General features: G+C 41.3%; 1 protein-coding gene across 2 annotated transcripts in view; it reads right to left on the bottom strand.

Moving 5' to 3' along the window:
• Window positions 1-21,900, bottom strand: part of AGBL1 (AGBL carboxypeptidase 1) — a 449,484-nt gene that overhangs the window by 316,110 nt on the left and 111,474 nt on the right. For both annotated transcript variants that reach the window (XM_087972790.1, XM_087972789.1), the window contains exons 12-15: window positions 18,156-18,239; window positions 15,433-15,519; window positions 14,695-14,843; window positions 12,769-12,856 (exon numbers count right to left, since the gene is read on the bottom strand). In XM_087972790.1, coding sequence (XP_087828916.1) covers window positions 12,769-12,856; window positions 14,695-14,843; window positions 15,433-15,519; window positions 18,156-18,239 — 408 coding nt within the window. The remainder of the gene's footprint in view (window positions 1-12,768; window positions 12,857-14,694; window positions 14,844-15,432; window positions 15,520-18,155; window positions 18,240-21,900) is intronic.

Consider the following 21,900-nt stretch of genomic DNA (forward strand, 5'->3'; position numbering starts at 1 on the left):
AGTAAGAATCTCTTAGCACAAATTCATTTTATGTATTTGAATTGAGTATGACTAGTATAGAGAAAAGAAGGACTAGGGGTGACATGATAGCATTGCAATATCTAAGGGGCTGCCACAAAGAAGAGGGAGTCAAGCTATTCTCCAAAGCACCTGAAGACAGGACAAGAAACAATGGATGGGAACTAATCAAGGAGAGATTCCACCTAGAACTAAGGATAAATTTCCTGACAAAACAATTAATCAGTGGAACAACTTGCCTCCAGAAGTTGTGGATGCTTCATCACTGGAAATTTTTAAGAAGAGACTGGATAGCCACTTGTCTGAAATGATGTAGGGTCTCCTGCTTGATCAGGGGTTGGATTAGACCTCCAAGGTCCCTTCCAACTATATTATTCTGTATTTTAAGCTACATCTCTTAAAGCTAGTCCCAGAATCAAAATGCAGAGGATGTTGATCACACTGATAAAATATTTCCCACATGGATAAGAGCTTCCTCCATTGTCTAATATAGGTAACAAGAAAGAAACAAGACAAGTCTGAGAATGAACAGATCAAATAGTTCTCTGTCTGCCCACATCAGATTTTGACTCCTGGACAAGTCCCTGAAGTTTTCTTGGTAAGGTTTTCTGAAGTGGTTTGCCATTGCCTGCTTCTCATCCAAGAAGCTTCTTCAAAGAAAAACCAGAAAGTCCAGTTGCCTCATGAAAAAGGACCTTTGGGACTTTCTGTATGAAAGTTGGCTTTGCCCAATTAAGGAGAGCTCTATTGTAATGGTATGTAGGAATGACCTTGTTTGGGAGTCAGGAGAAAGAGCAGTAATCTAGACAACTTGGCAAAGGGATTTCAGCCCATAGAAGAAAAAGGAGTATGGGAAATATCTCAAAGAAGACTCTCTCTAGCTTATCAAGAAGAAAGGGGAGAACTTTCAGACTTGCAAAATTCAGTTATTTTAACCTTACAATAAATATGTTAGCACTCATGGTTTGTGCTTCGTATCTGCACTACCTCAAAGGCCTGGTACCTGTAGAAGCTGTAACATATTTCTTCTTATACACTAATTTTATAAGGATTCCTAAGCACAATATATATGCCCATTAATTTTCCAGGCATTCACATATTCTACTTTCAATGTCTTTTGTCCAATAAGGACCATGTATCTTTTTAAGTTATCTAAATATTGTAATATTGCCTATAGAATCTGTATTGAGATTGCTGCTTAGCTCATAGTGTTTAGCGATTACAGTATGCCAATAATGAACTACGCCACCTACGGTTAGACTTAAGCGTAGCACACAAAATTATCTGCTAAAATGTCCTACCAGTCAATGACTACTTCAGCTTCAACCACAACAATACAAGAGCACACAACAGATACAAACTCAATGTAAACCTCTTCAAACTTGATTGCAGAAAGTACGGCTTCAGCAACAGAGTGGTCAATGCCAGGAATGCACCACTTGACTCTGTTGTTAACCTCTAACCCCCACTCCTTTAACCTCAAACTATCCACTATTGCCCTCATCCCATTCCTAAGAGGTCTGTAAGTGCACCATCATGCCTACCATCCCTGTCCTATTATCCCCATTTATTCATACCTATTTCCTATATTCTTATTCATGTTTATACTTATATCTATTATCTTGTAAGCGATTGACAAATCAAATAAATAAATGAATGAATGAATACAAATTTTTCCTGGCATATTTTTGATTTTAGACTGCAATAATAAAGAAACTTGAATTTAGACTGAGGATTATATTGATTATATAATCATTATATTGATTTTTAAAAATCTGGAAGAAGGCAAATACAATCCTAATTTTGCAATGTCAACAGGTCAATTTGAAAAAAAATTGCTTTGGTCTGGAGTCAACGGCTGAGATCAACTTTTCAGATGCTCAGCCCTGCTCCACCCCTCCCCATCCATTTAGCCAAACTTCAAACCATCCATTTTGCCTCTGCTCAGATGCGGTTACACCAGAGACTGGAAAAAAGACTGATGTAATTCTGTATTTGGATATTGCCACATGTCTTCAGTGCTGATCTTGGTGTAATCAATGCAAAAAGTTGCCAGGAGAACAACTGCAGATCAGATCATTTTTATAAAGGCTACTGTGATCATTTTTCTGGCAGTGAAGTTCTCTTCCTGCAAACATCTGTCACTTTGCACAGGGGGAGAACAAGTGAATGGTGCTGTCACCGAGGCCCTTTTGACAGAAATGTTTCTAATAATCTCAGTAACATAAAAAATATCACTCTGGAGAGGAGAAAGGAAGATGGCACGTGACCAGAGCTGTAACTGTCACATCTGTCTTTGTGAGTGAACTGTCCTTGTTTCTCCATGCAAAGCAAAATGGATATGACTAGCTATTAGAACTGTATGCACTACACAGACTAACCCAGCATACAGAAGAGAAACTGGTGTATTTTAAAGGTTTTCCAATCATAAACAAAGCCACCACTAATCACAGTGCCTGCCTGTTGCCTCTCTGCCATGAATCTCTGTACTAGACTTCCCTGAGAGTGATGGACTCGCTCCAAATTCAAGGATGCAACAGGAATAATCTTATTCAGTGCTGGTTGAATCTCCTTACAGTTCAGAGCATGCTTGTATCAAAAATGTACAGCAGTGCCAAAGAAGGACTAATCTAAAACAATGGATTATTTTTTTATTTCTGTGCTCTTAAAGAAAAATGTTGCTTATAGGAAGCTTTCTTTCTTGTTTACTTACTTATGGGGCCTCACTTGAAAATGTTTTACATGGTGGGCTGCAGGAACAACAAATTATACAACAAACATCCCAGCTAGAGGGCTCACATATTATGCAACATATGCAAGCATTCCTTTAGAATACATAATTGTATGAACTGTCTGGACTGATAAAGCATTGTGTGATTATGCTTGAAGTTATGACATTAGACATTCACTTCTGATCGGATATGTCTCAAGCTATTGCTGCAAGTTAAACCAATCAGCTAAAAGGTCATGATATTAAAAGAAAGAATATGAGAAAAGGGTAGAATATTATTTGTCCCCATCAGGTGTGGGGGAGGAAGTCATGGATGCTTCTTCTAATCTGAACTGAATTCTTTGATTAAGCTCCCTCCCCAATGAGATCCTTGTTATTTTTCTCCTCCAATCCCAAGGCTAGTTTTCTATTATTATGTGCTATTATTCTATTTGGTATTCCATGTCAAGCTTTTGGTTCCCATTTTTATAGTTCTCTGCCAATCTGATCTATTGATCTGCTTAGGGCAGTAATACCGTCAACCAAGGTACTGAGTGGAGATTGTAAAAAATAAAGTCTCCTCTGAGTTGAAATCAAGGGACAGAGGCTTCATCAATGCATTTCTTGTAGTTGTGTTGCGATAATACGGAAGTGATTTGTCCTTAACTCTTTCTGAATTTTTACTGTAGCCTGCAGCTTTGACATCCTCTGGAAGTTTCCCATCTAAGTTCTAACCAATAACTCCAATTTTCTTATCCAAGATCAAACAAGGTTGGATAGATTTTGCCACTTGAACTATGGTAAATGAATAATTATTTGTTCATCTATATCAGGGGTGTCCAACCTTGGCAACTTTAAGACTTGTGGACTTCAACTCCCAGAATTCCTCAGCCAGCAAAGCTGGCTGAGGAATTCTGGGAGTTGAAGTCCACAAGTCTTAAAGTTGCCAAGGTTGGACACCCGTGATCTATATCATGTTTAGAAGCCACCAGAGATGGGCTTCAAAAATTTTAGCAATGGGTTTTCTGCCAGGTTGCTGGGTGGGTGTGGCCATGTTGGGCATGGCCTAGTCAGCCTTCTGCACCATGGTGGGAGGGTGGTGTTTTTGCCCTCCCCAGGCACCGGAGGCTTTCCTTGAGCCTCTGGTAGGGCGAAAACAGCCACCCCGGGCTCTGGAGGCTCTCTGGAAGCCAGAAATGGGCCTGTTTCTGGGCTTCCCAAACTTCCGGGAGGCCTGTTTTTCACCCTCCTGGAGCCTCTGTGTGTGCCCTGAACACACACATTCACCTGCATTCAAAATGGACTATGTGGGGACTCCTGGGAGGAGCAGGGTGAGGTGGGCAGGGCCAGCCAGGATTAGGATTTGGGGATTCTCCAAACTGCACAGAATCTTAGCTAAAGGATCTCCCAAAACCCTGCAAACCACCAGGAGCCCACCCCTGGAAACCACCCATCTCCATCATAGAGTGACTCTGGGCAGTGCACAAGGATTAGAAAGAGCATTATGAAACCACAACCATTTGACCACTTTGTATCAATGTTCAGTTTGAAGGCCATTCTTGGGGTCCCCCCCCCCGTTATGTCTGGAGCGTGGGTGCAAAGGACGGAGACGAGGCATCGAATAGTGACTCCAACTCTTTATTAGTGACTTCAGAACAGAGCGAAAGACTTGGGCAGCAGCAGCTCCTTTTATAGAGCTGGCTGCTGTCACAACAACCAATGATTTGAGTTTGCAGCGCTGGTAGCGTCTAATCAGCGGCGACCCGCTGGCAGCCAATCAGATCAGCCAGAAATGACCAATCACGATCCGCTGTTCGCGGGCCAATCAGAAGTGCAGGATTACGAGCCTGCCGTGGAAGCAAAACTATTTAGTATTTTGAACTAACGCGTTTGCTTAGTTCGTAACACCCCTCCCCCCTAGGTTCCGTCTGAGTATTCTCGCAAGTAAGCAGGTCGTTTCACCTGTCTACCTGATCTGCATTGCTCCACCAGTCCTTGCCCTGACTCTGGTTCCGATGGGCTGTTCACTGAGCTCAGCGGCAAGGCTTGTCCAACCTCTTCGCTGGGCGACTCAGGATTGTCATCTCCGCTTCCGTCAAGGCTGTCATCCGAATTCCTTGGATTTGCTGCTGTCGCAGTGCTGCTTTGTGGCGAGGCGATCATCTGGTCCAGCTCTCCTTCGGAAGGTGAATATCCCAGGGTTGGTCGTGCTGATTTCTGGGTTTCGAGTACTAGGTCGTATGCTAGCTCTTTTCCGGCCCCCTCGATTTCCCTTCCCCCCCAGGTTTGAGGTTCAGGGCTTGTGATGGGAGTAGGTGCCAGTCTGGAGCAAAGTTGGTCGATGTGGCGCTTCCACATTTTCCCATCAGCAGTTTGTAAACGGTAGGAACGGGGCCCCGTAAGTTGAGTTATGGTAGCGGGGACCCACAATGGGTCACCAGAGTTTTTTGCAAAAACCGGGTCGCCTACCTTGAACGTGCGATACCTGCTGCTGGACCCCAGGGGCTTTTCCGGCGTGTAGGCAGGGTGTAGGCGGTCAAGATGTGAGCGAAGTTTCCGGCCCATCAGGAGTTTGGCTGGGGTTTTGTTTGTGGTGCTGTTTGGGGTGATATGTTGGAGGAGAAGCATCCTGGTCACCTTGTCATCGATATCCCCTTGTTCCATCTTGTGTAAAGTTTTCTTTATGAATTGGACCATTCGCTCAGCCCTGCCATTGGCCGCAGGGTGAGCTGGCGATGTTAAGGCGTGGCGTATTCCCTGGTCTGCTAGGTACTGTTCAAATGCAAGAGCAGTGAATTGGGGTCCATTATCTGAAACCAGGACATCTGGCAACCCGTGCGTAGCGAATAGTCTATTTAGTTTTTTAACGACTGCTTCTGTGGTGGTGCTCTTCATTTTGTGGACCTCTAGCCAATTGGAATAGGCATCCACAGTTATAAGAAATGTATGCCCCTTGGTAGGTCCCGCAAAATCGATGTGGATACGGGACCAGGGACCCCGGGGTGTTTCCCATTCAGTTGGCGGGGCTTTTGGTGGAGCTGATCGAGTTTCCTAACACTTGCTGCAAGTGGCCACCCAAGTTTCTATTTGCTTATCTATACCTGGCCACCAAGCGTAGCTCCTCGCTAGTGCCTTCATGCGCACGATGCCAGGATGTCCGTCGTGCAATAGTTTCAGAACTTTATGCTGTAGTCGCTCTGGAATGACGACTCTGTCTCCCCACAAGACGCATCCTCTTTGCGAGAAAAGCTCTGTCTGTCGGTTTTTGAATGGTTTGAAAGTGTTGTTGGGTTCGTTGTCAGGCCAACCCCTTTCCACCCAGCTGAGGACTCATGCCAAACAAGGATCCTTCCTTGTTTCCGAGGCAATGTCTTGTGCAGTCAGTGGTGGTGAAGGAAGGGTTTCGATTTGTAGCGTAGCTAGGGTTGGAGCTGGGTCGTCTATGACTTCGGGTAGCGGCAAGCGACTCAAGGCGTCAGCGTGGGGAATGGCTTTCCCCGGGCGGTGCAGCAGTTGGTAATCATATGCGGCTAAAAATTCTGACCAACGTGTCATTCTTGGCGATAAGATGTGGGGCGTTGGTTTGTCTCCCGCTAAAATGCCAAGTAATGGTTTGTGATCGGTAATTATGGAAAAGGATCTTCCATATACATACTCATGGAATCGTTTGATCGCAGCCACAATAGCAAGAGCCTCTTTATCAAGTTGGCTATAGTTTCTTTCGGTTTTAGATAGTGTTCTTGAAAAAAACGCAATAGGTGCCTCAGTACCGTTTGGCAGGACGTGGCTCAAGATGGCTCCAACCCCAAACGGTGAGGCATCGCAGGTGACAGTTAAGGGTAAAGTCTCGTTATATTGTATCAATACAGCATCTGAAGTTAAAAGGTCTTTTACTTGCTGAAAAGCTCGCTCTTCCTGATGTCCCCAGACCCAGGAAGCCTTCTTGTCGAGGAGCCTATGCAGGGGTTCAGCAACAGTCACCTTCTGGGGCAAGAAGATGTTATAAAAGTTAATGAGTCCCAGGAAGGCTTGGAGGTCTGTTTTATTTCTAGGTCTTGGGGCATTTTTTATAGCAGTCAGTTTTTTCTCAGTAGGGTGAATTCCCTGTTTGTCAAGAAGGTACCCCAGGAATTCAACCCTCTCCGTACATAGTTGGCACTTGTCCTTCTTGACCTTCAGGCCAGCGTCTTTAAATTTCTGGAGAAACATTCTGAGTCGTTTTTCTAATAGGTTTCTAGTGGGGGCAGCTATCAAGACATCATCGAAGTAGGGCACGATCCCTTCTATGCCTTGTAGCAATCTCTCCATCAAACTCTGGAAAATGCCAGGTGCCACACTCACTCCGAATTGAAGTCTATTACACTTGAAGGCACCTCTGTGCGTGACTATAGTTTGGGCCTCCGCAGTCTGTGCATCTACGGGCAACTGCTGGTACTCCTGAGCTAGGTCCAATTTGGCGAATATTTTTCCACCTCCCAGGGAATGAAGAAGGTGTTGGACCACAGGTACAGGGTAAGCATTCTGCTGGAGCGCGTGATTTAGGGTGGCCCGGTAATCCCCACAAATTCTCAAAGATCCATCAGGTTTTATGGGGGTTACGATTGGGGTCTCCCATCGGGCATGGTCAATCGGTTCCAACACGCCTTGGGCTATTAATTTGTCCAATTGTTCATCAATCTTTGGCTTGAGTGCAAAGGGCACTCTACAAGGCTTAAGGCGAATGGGCGCAACATCGGGGCTGAGGTTAAATGATATGGGGGATCCCTTGTACTTGCCTAGCTTCTCAGTGAACATGTCCTGGAATTCCTGGACGAGGGCCGCTTCCCAGTCATTACTTCCGGTCTGGTTGATGCCAGCTAGTTCAATTCCTAATGGCGCGAACCACTGCAAACCTAGCAGGCTGGGCCGATCTCGATCGACGACGGTCAGAGGTAGCGTTGTGGTGTGGTCTTTGAAGGATACTCGGACGTGGCTGGAACCGGCAACTGGAATTCTGTTTCCTTGGTAGTCTTTCAATATGATTTTTGAGTGCTGAGATCCTGGTGACGGATGTCAGGGATCAGCTGTTTGAAGGTTTTCCAGGAGACCATGGATAGGGACGACCCGGAGTCGACCTCCATGACACATGGTCGATTCTCAATGGCGAACTTCACTCGGATTTTCCTTGCATCCAGGGATGAAGCGTGGCCGATGGTGATGGTCTGATGTGCCTCTTCTCGTCTGGACGAAGTGGCAGGTGCTCGATTTCTGTAGTAGTTGTTCCATTGATTGCTTGGGCGGTCCCAATTTACTGGTGGGGTGCCTGTTGTCTGCCGGAAATTATTTTCTCTTCTGGTTGGGCTGGATCCTCGCTTGCTTCTGCAGACCCTTTCGATGTGGCCCCTCTTTCCACAGGAACGGCAGAGTGCATCTAGGAATTTGCAGTTTGATTGCGGGTGATTTCCCCCGCATCCAGCACATTGACATGGAGGCTTGCGATTTCGCTGGTCTCGCTGGTCGCGTTCTGACCTGAGTCTGTTGACCTCCTCTTCCTCGCTTTCTGGTGAGGATTCGAGGTCTTCATGGTGGGTGATCATTGTGTGCCTCTCGGAGAAAGGCGTAGTGTCACTGGCGAGTTGGCGGTGCAGTGAGTTCGCTCAGCGCATTCGAGCGGCTGACTTCCTGGTTGCTTCTGCTGCAGTAGCATCGGCGATGACATCTGCAAGGGCGATGTCTCCCTTCGCCATGATCTTGCTCTGGGTCGTGGGGTCTTTTAGGCCCAGAACAATTCGATCTCTTGAGATTTGCGAAGCCACAGAGTCCCCCCAGGTTCCTGAGGTCAGCGATGAAGTCTCCAACACTTTCGCTTTCCTGTTGGTCCCTCTGGTAAAACTCGTGTCTCCTGATGAGTGTTGGCACTGCCGGTGCATAATGGGCCCGGAGGATTGGGGCGAGGTTGTCCCAGTCCATTGTCTTGACTTCTGCTGGTTTCGCAAGTGCTTTCGCCATCTTAAAAACGGCGGGCCCGCAATGGGTCAGGAACACAGCTCGTTTCTTGCCAGGTGTAGCATCTTTCAGATTGTTGGTTTCCAGGAACATCTGGAACCTGTCCATATACGAGTCCCAGTCTTCGTTAGCCGGGTCAAATGGAGCGGGTGGTATAGCGCTGCTGGTCATTCTGCCACTTCTTGGTGTGCTCTCAGCCACGTGCTCTGTTAGCATTCGGTGAGTGTTTAGTCAGCTCTATCGTCTCCGCATCCCACTTTCGTCGCCAGTGTTAGGTCTGGAGCGTGGGCGCAAAGGACGGAGACGAGGCATCGAATAGTGACTCCAACTCTTTATTAGTGACTTCAGAACAGAGCGAAAGACTTGGGCAGCAGCAGCTCCTTTTATAGAGCTGGCTGCTGTCACAACAACCAATGATTTGAGTTTGCCGCGCTGGTAGCGTCCAATCAGCGGCGACCCGCTGGCAGCCAATCAGATCAGCCAGAAACGACCAATCACGATCCGCTGTTCACGGTCCAATCAGAAGTGCAGAATTACGAGCCTGCCGTGGAAGCAAAACTATTTAGTATTTTGAACTAACGTTTGCTTAGTTCGTAACATCCCCCAATTCCAAAATGGAGGATATTTGCTGTATAAACCCTCCCTTCCCCCTCCCCCGGGATTTCTCCTGAAATAACAAAATTTAATTAAATTATCATTCGGATTATAGTGACCCTGTTACAAGAGCCCAGTAATATTCTCTGTGTGGTAATATTTTGCAAAAAGTGCCACCTACATGGATTTCAGATACCATCTTCAACTTCAGTTTTGCATCGTAAAGTAGTCTAATTATGTATTACACCAAGCTATTCAAAGTGCTTTGCATTACTCCAGCAATCTTCATAGAAAAGCGTATTATGATTAGATCAGAATTAATACCTGCATGTTACAACAAGAGAAAGGAATGTATGATTGAGAGATACCAACTGGGTTCAGACATCATATTAATGGCATTTCGTCTCCCTTTCTGTTCCTGATATTATTCTTCTCTCCCTGTCCATTTACCACACTATTGCAGATTGTTCCTAGCAGGATTCTTGCAATGAGTTTCTGATATCAGGTGACTATCTGTATAAATGAGAGCAAAAGCCATGGATCCCAAGGCTGAAGGTTGTCCTCTACTGACCTATATCTATTTTTTCTAGATAATATCAAGAAGCCATTTCAGGAATAAATGTTGGGAATTATTTTCCTTCAATATTAATCTACTCTATAGAGATTTATCCGTAGACTTGAATAAGAGGAGGCAGAGGTAAAAGGATTGCACAGCCTAGGGAAAGCAAAATGCCTAGGAAGGAGATTCAGAATATTGAGCCCTTGATCCCGTTGTCCTCAAAAAGTGAATATTCTGGATAGTCTTTCAAGGTTCCACAGACTCTGCAAACAAGAGACTCAGTGATGGCTGTTTCTCAACATTTGCAAGGAGAAGGAGATTTTGAGTTAAGTCTTGAGTCATAGCAACTGACTGGAAAAGTCGTCCAATTTTCTTAGCAAGATTTCAGGAGAGGTTTATTTATTGTCTTCTTCCTAGGGCTGAGAGAGAAGAATTAGCCCAAGGTCATCCAGCTGGCTTTGTGCCTAAGGTGGGACTAGAACTCAGAGTCCTGTTTTCTAGTCTGGTGCCTTAAACTACACCAATGACTGACCTACATCAAATAGGTAAAGCCATCTTCTTTCTTTGATATAGGATGCAGAAAAATCAACAGCATGGAGTAGAAGACATGCTTCCCCTCATTGAAAACTTCAAGAAATGGAAATATTTGAAATGTTAAGATATTGATGCAACTTCAGTTAAAATGGTGGATTTAAAAATGTTTTGGAGCACACACACTTACAATTGTTATGGCTTCTCTACACATTTCTCCCATCAAGAATTTCATGTACATGAGTAAAGTGAGAGATTCTGCAAATGTTCAGCAAAGCTGGGTTGTTGTTGGGGGGGGGGGGTTGGGGGAGGAGTATAAGTGGCATTATTTGGGCCCTATAATACTAGCTATAACCTTCAGAATACACCTTCAAGAAATATTATGGAATAAAATAACAATAGATTTGTGGTGCCAAGTAGATTTTGGAACAATTAAAATTCAGGAACATAAATTCAATGACAGATTTGTAGCTGTTCAGAGCACTATGGAATTAAATTCACTCTATTTCCCATCCAGGGAAAATGAAATGGGGAGAACCCCATTCCATCATCTGCAACCAGGTTCCAATTAAGAACTTAATTGTACTTCCATAATTTAATTGCACCAGTCAGCAGTGATTTAACCATGAATAGTAACAGCCTTCTTAATGCTATTATGGCAGTAATCAAACTCTATATGCTTGCATCTGTTTACAGACCTGCTATGATAGAAACAACTATTCATGATAAAAGAAACTGGAAGTAACAAGAATCACAGGTTCTTTTAAAAGATCACATTATTTGAAGGACTGTCTTTTTCAGTTACATCTACCTGACTACTAGAGAGGGAAGGCAGGGTAGGTTATGGATCATTTATCTTAAGGGGGTCCATCTAGTTGGACCAAGAAGAAAGGTCATCTCTATGGTGACTCCATCCCCATGGAAGTAAGAAATGTCCCCCACCTTGGTACACTTTTGAAAGGCCCTGAAGGTTTTGCCGATGAACCTAGGAACCTCAGGGTTCCTAGGAACCTCAGGGTGATACAGGATCCATCAAGTGGATTGTTTGATTGTTGCTGCCAGTGAGATGAGGGCTTATTGGGTTTCATACTTAGGGTTTTACTTCTGTTAGCAGTTGGGTGGCCATATAAATTATCTTAATAATTTATATCATGAAAGGGCCAAAGATGGTTACCTAACTGGATAGGTTGCTAGATAGCTCAAAAAGTGGTTCTCCTCCCACCCATCCCCCACTCCATAAAACATAACATGGGAGATTAACTATGCCCCTGAAGGGAAAAAAAAAGGGGGGGGGGGTCAAGCACATTTAAATAGACTGGTTCCTTCCAACCCTACTATTCTAATCTGTGTATCTCAGATCATTATCCTATTTAGCCAAGTGTTTTCATTCAATAAAATTTTGTTTAGTGTTCATTTCTAGAAAGCTGAAGGCGAAGAAATGCCTCTTATCCATTCAAAGGCTGAAAAAACAAGAGTGAGCTCACTCTTCAGAGGAGTTTCCTCCTTGTTCCTCTGTGTGAGTCACAGTTCAGTGGCTGTAGAAAGATCTGGATGAGTGGCTTACGGAGAGATGATTAGAAAGTCTTCACTGAAGTGGGATGATCTTACAAAATTCTGAAATGGGATCCATGGTAGAAATGTTCACCCCAGTAAAGACTGGAAACAATCAATGAGAACATTTCCCATTGTTTCAAACAACTTCTGTATCCTTGAAGTGATTAATCGTAAGACATTGAAGAGAAAAGAGAAAACCCACTTAAGAGTAAGGATTGCCAAAAAGAATGCAAAGAATAAAATGAGGAAAATTCTTTTCCATTGTTAATATGTATTGCAGGTATGATCTATGTCCCTCTATTCTTCATCCTTCAGCCCTCACACAAACACACCAATCCTACAATCTGGCTATGGAGATTTTCAGTCATCCAAGTCATGATTGTCCCAAAAGTGCTTCTTCAAGAGCCAACTGAACTTTCTTTTTCCTTGAAGACATTTCACTTCTCATCCAAACAGCTTCTTCAGAACTGAAGAACTTCTTGAAAAAGTTCTTTTGAGATAATCCTACAATCCTTTGTTGCATGTTTAGCAAAGCATGCTTGGGGAATTTTAGTTTGGAGGATTGCTGGGAAATTGCAAAACTACTCTCCTGAAACTGAGATGCTTCAGATATTTGGGGACTAGAATCTCCAGAGTGGCCATGCTAGCTGAGAAAGTTATGTTGTTGGTCTCAACATATCACCCATTATTTTGGAAAGCCGTAAAATATGGTGTGCAATACAATGAAGTAAGTAGTATTAATAGGCAGAAGTATATGGAATGACTAATTAGCAGGAGGCTCAAACGTCACACAGAAAAAGGAATATCAGACACTTACTTGTAATAACAGATATCATAGCCCACTCGAATCCAGTGAGGTCTCCCCTGTAGAGCTTCCTTCACTGAATACATGACTGGTTGCATACCTACACACAAAAATTGAGTTTGGGAGGGGAGGAGAAGAGATATGATTTCCACTGCAGTGGAATGGGAATAGCCATTTTACATATGGCATGTTTAGGAATGAAGACAGAAATAATATTTTTTAATATCACAAGGACTTTCTGTACCACCTTCAACTGCTGACAACCTGAAATGTTCTGCAAGTTCAAAGCAAAACCTTTTTGTGCCAATCCTAGACTGTATGACCTTGATTGGCTTGACCTCCTCTGATGTCATGAAAAATGTTTCCAGATGCCTCCAAATGGTTTTCCATTTGGTGGAAATGAAAAACAGTTGTGTAAGTACATTTTGATGGCTGATATGATGTTTGATTAATTCTGTGAATCAGTTGTTCAACCTGTACAACTGGAATTGGTCCAGTGCTATATATGAAACTACAAGTCCTCCAAGTTCTTTCATATTATTTCTGTTTTCAACTTTCTTTGAACCCAAGCCTTCATTTCTCTGCTTGATATATATCAGAGTGTACATTATTGGAGTCTGTGCTGTAACCCCAAATTGCTTTGATTTTATAAAACTGCTATCCCCAGTTCTTGCTTCTGTTCATCAAGAAAGCCTCATGAGAGGACAACTGCCTTGCACAAGACTTCCAATCATACAGAAGAACATTTGGCTGAGCTAAACCTCAAGTGCTTTTCACATTTCAGGTTTCAGAAGTCAGTTAGGTGTCCAGAGCACACATCTGCTTCTGTATCTCTCCCATCTTTCCAATTTTGTAATTTTGGACATGGAGCTTCCTACCTTTAGGATCTGATGGAAGAAAGGGTGATAATAATTCTCACAGAGAATTTTCACTGCTTTCCCCAAATTGCAAGATCCAGGAAACCATAATTAAAAAATGGATGAGTTTGAAAACAAGCTCAGTTTGTAATTTATGCAGGTTACATTATTAAAGAAAGTATTAAGAATTCCATTGCCATAAAATTGGTATTATGTGATTTCACAGTTCCATTGCATTATCTTTCAGGAGGTTCATTCCTAGCAGTTAAAACCAAGTTTCCAAATGACAAAACCTTCAACCTCCCTTTCTATGCCTCCCCTGTTGCTGATATTGGAGACATGTGAGGATTTGAGTCTTCTGACTTCTTTTGCCTTCAAGTCATAGTTAACTTCTATTTTATCCATGGTCATGTCCCTCAAGTTTTCTTTGCAATATTTTCAGAAACAGTTGACCCTTGCCTTCTTCTTTCTAGGACTGAGAGAGAGAGAGTGATTGCCCAAGATCACCCAGCTGGCTTCATGCCCAATGCAGAACTAGAACTCATGGTCTCCCAGTTTCTAGCTTAGACCCTTTAACCATTACACTAAACTGATTATTTTTTCCTTCTCTTACATTTCTTATATTGGATAACAGCATAATAATTAATAATAAGTAAATACCTTCTGAGCCACCCATTGGTGTCTTCCATCCTTATTCACAATTACTGATTTACTCCAACTTTACATTCTCCCCACTTTAGCTAACTTCCATTTTCCTGCCCTCATTTGTCTTATGGCCAGAGAAAGAAAACATATAGTTTTCAATTTATTCTATCAAAGAAGGGGATTTTTGTTGCTGAATTTTAATTTATCACTTAGTTTTATCACTTTATCACTTTAATTTACCTGCCCAAGGAAGGAAATGGTTGGAATTCCATGTAACTAGACACCAGTATGGAAACTATCTCAGTACACAATAAGAAAGGTGAAATAAAAGACCTCTGGAGGATCCATGTTTTAAGGGCTCTTTCACTTGACTTTTCCCAGGAGAGGGTAACCACAGACAAATGCTCAACTCCTTCCTCAATATGACAACTCTTACCATAATTAAACTGGCTGTTTGGCTTGTCACAGTTGATGATGTTGAAGCGATAAGGAATGGCAGACTTCATGGCACTGACCTCAAAGTAGAACCATTGATGGTATTGGGCACAGTTGATATCAGGGTTGAGGATCAAATCATATTCATACCTGGGTTCACAAAGCACAACAACAGAGTCTGAAACATCCACAAGATACAAAAAGATACACTACTTGGCAGAATCCATGGAATATTAACCCACATATTAAAGTCATGGTACATAGCTAGGCAAGGAGAACAGGAGAAACAAAGAGACCTGGTCATCTGGCATGCACTGGGAACTAGTTGTACCATAGGACTGTGAAATCTGCTTATATAAGCTGATTATTTAGCATTAGACCTAAGATATATGGTGGCTTGGCTCAATGGTTGGAACATAAGAGTAGGTCAACACCTGTACCTGCCAAACATCTGTCTGTCTCCTGAAACAGTACTTTGAGAATGAGAATGATCAATTTGGTAATCTAGTAATTTCTTCCTTGGGCCATTTCTGTCTTCTGAAAATATCTTTTCTTCATAACCATAACTGTGAAGATATTCCCCTATTAAATATGATGGAATTCCAAAAAGTTAAACATTATGGCCCATATTTTCCCTGCTAGATAATACTGTCAAGCATATGTTTGCCTTCTATTATGGTCTTCCCCAAATGGCCTGGAACACCTCAGATACTCTGCTGGGATTATTTGCAATACTTACTCCCGCACTTGAATGGCTTTGCGGAGGTTCCCAGATTCAAATTTGGAAAAGAATTTTAAGCCATTTTGTTGATCTGAATGCAAAGAACTGAAACAAAAGGCAACACAATTAGTGCAAAGCTGACTGAGAAATAACTAGACCTATTAACCACTAAAGAAATTAGCAGAAAGCACTGAGACTCACAGAAATAGAGGTAGTTCATAATGATTAGGTTCCCCATAGGTTTCTAATAGTAATTACATCCGTCCTTTTTTGCTGGGAGAACAAGGTGGCTTATATAGAGATCACAGTGCATTTAACTCTAAAACCACAATCCTTTGAGAAAGTTTGAGCTGATAGAAAATTACTCCCCAAACTAATAGCAAGATTTTCATACCAATCAGTACTACTTGGACCTGGGTTCCTCCAGTTCAAGGCCAACTATAGTGTCGCTAAACTACCTTGGCTTTATCTTCATCCTGTCTCCAGAAGAGGACCCTCCAGGGAAGATTTTATGAATGTTCAGAGGGGGAGGAAGGACATTAAGAGTCTATGACTCACGGGGACTTCCGGTTTGAGCGTCTTTGGCGACAGACCGAAATCTGCGATCGTGCAGTTTTGATCTGTGCTCACCACTGGAGTGCCCCGAGCCAGCTGGTTTCAGGGCTAAACTCAAAGAAGAGGTGGCCACCTCAAAGAAGAACTCGACCGGAAAAGAATGTGCAGGAGGAAGATAAGAAGAGAAAGTTTTGGCTGACCGGGTTGAACTGGAAAAACAACAATACAAGGTACCCTGGAATTTGAATTATAAAGAACAATATTGTTCCCAAAGAAGACTTTGAAGCGGCGAATGAGAGAGGAAAGGGAAATGATTTGGGTTTTTTTTTCTTTTCTTCCATATATTGACAACTAAGAGATTTAAGCAAGAAACCAGCAAAAATCCACTTTGACATTAACAGATATTTAACCTGAAAATAAAATGTCAAAGGGATAATAAAGATTTCTGGATTCTCAAAAACTTTTAAAAGAAGGAAAAAACAAAAGGGTGGGATCTGGAAAAACGGAGGAGACCACCTGGAAGTGAAAAGAATTAACAGTGAAACTTTAACAAGATTCCTAAAAGATATATTTTAACTGAAATTTTGTAACAAGATAAGAGAACCCCAGGAAGAGAAAATGGAAAAAAAGAAACAATAAGAAACCGTTTTGGATTATTTGGATTACTTGGTGATTTTTAGATTTTTGGCGACTGGATTTAAAGGACTAAAATTAATCGGGTGGTTGTTTAAAAGTTTTTAAAATGGTATCACTCTTGGAAGAACTGAGAATGGAACTTAAAAAACAGAAAAAAGATGCACAAGAAGGAAGAGGTTCTTTTGGCTTCATGTTTCAATTTTTAGAAATGGAGATCCTGAACTATGAGAAACAACAAGACATGCCTATAGAACAAGAAGGGCGGGACAAAGAAGAAGCCATCTTCAATGACCAAGTATTTCTACGTGAAAAGAAAGGAAAGGGGGGAAAGAGAGTGAAAAGTTTAAGATCTGAAAAAACAACTCAAAAAAAAGAATAGCTTGAAAAGTAATTACAACATTAGGAAGAAACAGAAGAGAGGATTACAGAAGAGAGAATCAGAATTAGAGAGAGAAGGGGTTAAAAGAAAAGGGAGAAGAAGAGGGAGAAGACGGAAAGGAAAAGAAATTATAAAGGACAGAAACAGGACATAGAGAAACAGGGAAAATGTACAAGACACAGAGATAATGGGTGAAAACTTAATTGAAAGGGGGATTCTGCAAGGGTATATAAGATAGTATTGTTATATTAGAAATAGAAATGAACTTTGAAAATATGAAACAAGTGTGATTAAAATGATAAAATACTCACTGTAATGTAATGGAATGTTTAATAAATAAATGAAATAAAGAGAATGAGAGAAAGAAATTAGGAAAGGAGGGGAACTTCTTAATTATTATAAATGTGTTATAAAAATTTAAGTGAAGAGGAACATGAAAGAAACATGAAAAAATTATGGAAATATTATGTGTTCCCAGAAATATGATATCCTATTGAAAAGAAATGTTAAAGGTGTCAAAGATTATAACTAACGTTAATGATAGAGCTGAATTGGAATAGAATAAGTATTTTACTTATTGTTCTATATATTTTTTCTGTTTAAGAACTTAGTACGTATTTTAAGAATGTACCAAGCAGAATTTGACTGGAAGTTATGTGTTATATTGAATGTTATAATTGTAAAGGCATAAATTGAAGTTTAAATAAGAGTTGAATGGATAAAAATTAAAAGATACAAAGGTGTCATACTCCAATTAGTAACTACAGGGAAAAAATTTGTTTAATGAGAAAAGAAAATATGAAATTGAAACAGGTCAGACAAAAGTATAAATATGATGACTAGAAAGGTATTGAAATTTAGAAAAAGATATATATTATTGAATTTAGAAAGTAATGAGATAATTAAAAGTAAGATTGAGAAAACTAAGGGAAGGGAAAAATTATTGAGAAAATGTTAAAATAGTAATAAGATGTGGAATAGAACACAAAGATGAATATGAAATTGAATTTGTGTCTGTATGGAGAAGCGATAACCCAGGACCATGCTATTCTCAAAAAAAAGAAATTTTACTTGTATTAGGTTTTGTGAAAACCCAAATAAAAATTTTATTTTAAAAAAAAAGAGTCCATGACTCATTAACAATGGTCTCAACTAACAAAAATTCACTTACTCAGAGCCGTCTAAACTGAAGACAACTCGCTTGGTTATATCAGCTGGCTGGACCACACGGCGTATATCATCAAATATTTTGACCCTGTAGTAAGAGAACAAAAGAGATGATATTGTGGTGAAGAACATGCCCAGAAGGAAACTTCTTTGGGGGATTCCTTTTTTAAAGAATATCTCTTTCTTTCACTCTGGTCTTGTAGAATAGCGGTCTCCAAACTTGGCAACGTGAAAATTAATGGACTTCAACTCCCAGAATTCCCCAGCCAGCAAGAGGAATTCTGGGAGTGGAAGTCTACAAGTCTTAAAGACTTTTGAAGTTTGAACACCTCTGCTATAAAACATGGAGATCCACATTGTAGCATTAAGTGGTACTAACTTGACAATCCTGTCCTATGCTGGAAAACTTCAATACATTTCCCAACTTAGATTTGCTTCACTTGTCACACAGCCTGCTGAACTACTCCTTATTGTAGGGAAATGTGTTCCCCAAAGGCATTACAGTGATTTCTGCTTTTGTCATGGTTCCAACTACACTTCCTTTTGCAAACGCGGCCTCAATATATAATTAGTGAGAGTAGTGCTCAATTTTCCCCCCACTGACCACTTGCCATCTTCCTATCCTCTATATGTACAGAATAACCCTTGAGTAACAAGGATATGCACATGGAAACGTTTCGCTATATGACCTTTAGCCCCTAACCCTAACCCTAATCTCAAAATGGTGGCTTGAACAATTCATCCACAAAGCAAAACTTTTGACACAGAGCACGGATTTTGAAAAGAACTTCATTTTCATGTTCCCCATGGTGGAAAACATTGAAAACCAGCTTCCTTTGCAGATCCGAGTTTTCCCTAAGGAGTTATCCCAAGGCAAATCTCAAAATGGTGGGTTGAACACAAAGCATACCTTTTGACACACAGCTGGGATTTTGAAAAGAACTTTATTTTTATGTTCCCCAGGATGGAAAATATAAAAAACCCACTACCATTTCGGATCAGAGTTTCCCCTGAGGAGTTATCCCATGGAAATCTCGAAATTGTGGCTTGAACTCAATTGATCCACAAAGACAACTTGGGATACAGAGCTCAGATTTTGAAAAGAACCTCATTTTCATGTTCTGCTGGGTGGAAAAGGTTGAAAACGCACATCATTCTTGGATCCAAGCTTACCCTGAGGAGATATCCCTAACCCTGAACGTAACTCTAACTATAACCCTAACCGCAAAATGGTGGGTTGAACTCAATTCACGTTTAGACGCAGAGTTCAGATTTTGAAAAGAACTTTATTTTCATGTACCCCAGGGTGGAAAATATAAAAAACCCACTAATACTTCAGATCAGAGTTTCCCCTGAAGATTATCCCATGGCAAATATTAAAATTGTGGCTTGAACTAAATTCATCCACAGAGCAAAACTTTTGATACAGAGTTCAGATTTAGAAAATAAGTTCACTTTCACATTTCTCTGAATGGAAAACTTCAAAAACCTGCTTCATTTTTGGATCCAACCTTTCCCTGAGGACATATCCCTAACCCTAACCCAAACTCTAAGCCGAACCCGAATCCGAACCCGAACCCTAATATCAAAATGGTGGCTTGAATTCAATTCATCCACAAAGCACAACTATTGATACAGAGCTCAGATTTCCAAAAGAAGTTCACTTTCATGTTAACCAGGGTAGAAAACATTGAAAGCCCAGTTCATTTTTGGATACAAGCTTTCCGTGAGGAGATATCCTAACTCAGTGTAAAAATGGTGGGATGAACTCAATTCATCCAAAAAGCACAACTTTAGATACAGAGCTAGGATTTCGAAAAGAAGTTCATTTTCAGGTTCCGCAGTGGAAAACATTGAAAACCCGCTTAATGTTCGGATCCGAGCTTTTCCTGAGAAGATATCTGAAGGCAAATCTCTGAATGGTGGCTTGAACTCTATGCACAAAGCACAAGTTTTGATGCAGAGCTCAGATTTCAAAAAGAAGTTCACTTTCACGTTCCCCAGAATGGAAAACATTGAAAATTCGCTTGATTTTTGGATCCAAGGTTTCCCTGAGGAGTTGTCCCAAGGCAATCTCAAAATGTTGCGATGAACTCAGTTCATTCACAAAGCACAACTTTTGATACAGAGCTAGAATTTCGAAAATAAGGTCACTTTCATGTTCCCCAGATTGGAAAACATTGAAAACCCGCTTGATTTTGGTATGCAAGTTTTCCCTGACGAATTATCCCAAGGCAATCTCACAATGTTGGGATGAAAATTCATTCACAAAGCACAAATTTTCATGTGGCTCAGATTTCAAAAAGAAGTTCATTTTCAGGCTCCCCAGAGTGGAAAACATTGAAAACCCGCTTGATTTTGCGATGCGAAGTTTCCCTGAGGAGTTATCCCAAGGCAATCTCAAAATGGTGGCTTGTATTCAATTCATCCACAAAGCACAACTTTCGATACAGAGATCGGATTTAGAAAAGCTCAATTTCATGTTCCCCAGACTGGAAAACATTGAAAACTGGCTTGATTTTGGGATGCGAGGTTTCCCTGAGAATATATCCCAAGGAAATCTCAAAATGGTGGCTTGAACTAAATTCATCCACAAAGCACAACTTTCGATATAGAGCTAGGATTTTGAAAAGAAGTTCACATTCACGTGCCTCCAAATGGAAAACATTGAAAACTCGCTTGATTTTCAGATACAAAGTTTCCCAGAGGAGATGTCCTAACGCAATATTAAAATGATGGCTTGAACAAAATTCATCCACAATGCACAACGTTCAATACAGAGCTAGGATTTCGAAAGGAAGGTCCTTTCATGTTCCCCAGAGTGGAAAACATTGAAAACCCGCTTGATTTTGGGATGCAACGTATCCCTGAGGAATTATCCAAAGGCAATCTCACAATGTTGGGATGAACTCAATTCATCCACAAAGCACAACTTTAGATGCAGAGCTAGCATTTCGAAAAGAAGGTCACTTTCTTGTTCCCCAGACTGGAAAAAATTGACAACCCGCTTGATTTTGGGATGCGAGGTTTCCCTGAGAAGGTATCCCAAGGAAATCTCAAAATGGTGGCTTGAACTAAATTCATCCACAAAGCACAACTTTTGATACAGAGCTCGGATTTTGAAAAGAAGTTCATTTTCAGGTTCCGCAGTGGAAAACATTGAAAATCCGCTTAATTTTCGGATGCGAGCTTTTCCTGAGAAGATATCTGAAGGCAAATCCCAAAATGGTGGCTTGAACTCAATTCATCCACAAAGCACAACTTTTGATAGAGAGCTCAGAATTCAAAAAGAACTTCACTTTCATGTTATGCAGAATTGAAAAGATTGAAAACTCGCTTGATTTTTGGATAAAGTTTTTCCTAAGGAGATATCCTAATGCAATCTAAAAATGGTGGGATGAACTCAATTAATCCACAAAGCACAACATTTGATACACAGCTAGGATTTCGAAAAGAAGTTCACTTTCATGTTTGCCCAGAGTGGAAAACATTGAAAATCCACTTAATTTTCGGATCCGAGTTTTTCTGGGAAGATATCTGAAGGCAAATCTCAAAATGGTGGCTTGAACTCTATGCACAAAGCACAACTTTTGATGCAGAGCTCAGATTTCAAAAAGAAGTTGACTTTCACGTTTCCCAGAAAGGAAAAAAATGAAAATTCACTTGATTTTTGGATCCAAGGTTTCCCTGAGGAGTTATCCCAAGGCAATCTCAAAATGATGGCTTCAGTTCAATTCATCCACAAAGCA

Source organism: Notechis scutatus, chromosome 11, assembly GCF_049901735.1.
Source record: "Notechis scutatus isolate UNSWTSFEM ecotype Mainland chromosome 11, rNotScu1.2, whole genome shotgun sequence".
In the NCBI taxonomy this organism is placed as follows: Eukaryota; Metazoa; Chordata; class Lepidosauria; order Squamata; family Elapidae; genus Notechis; species Notechis scutatus.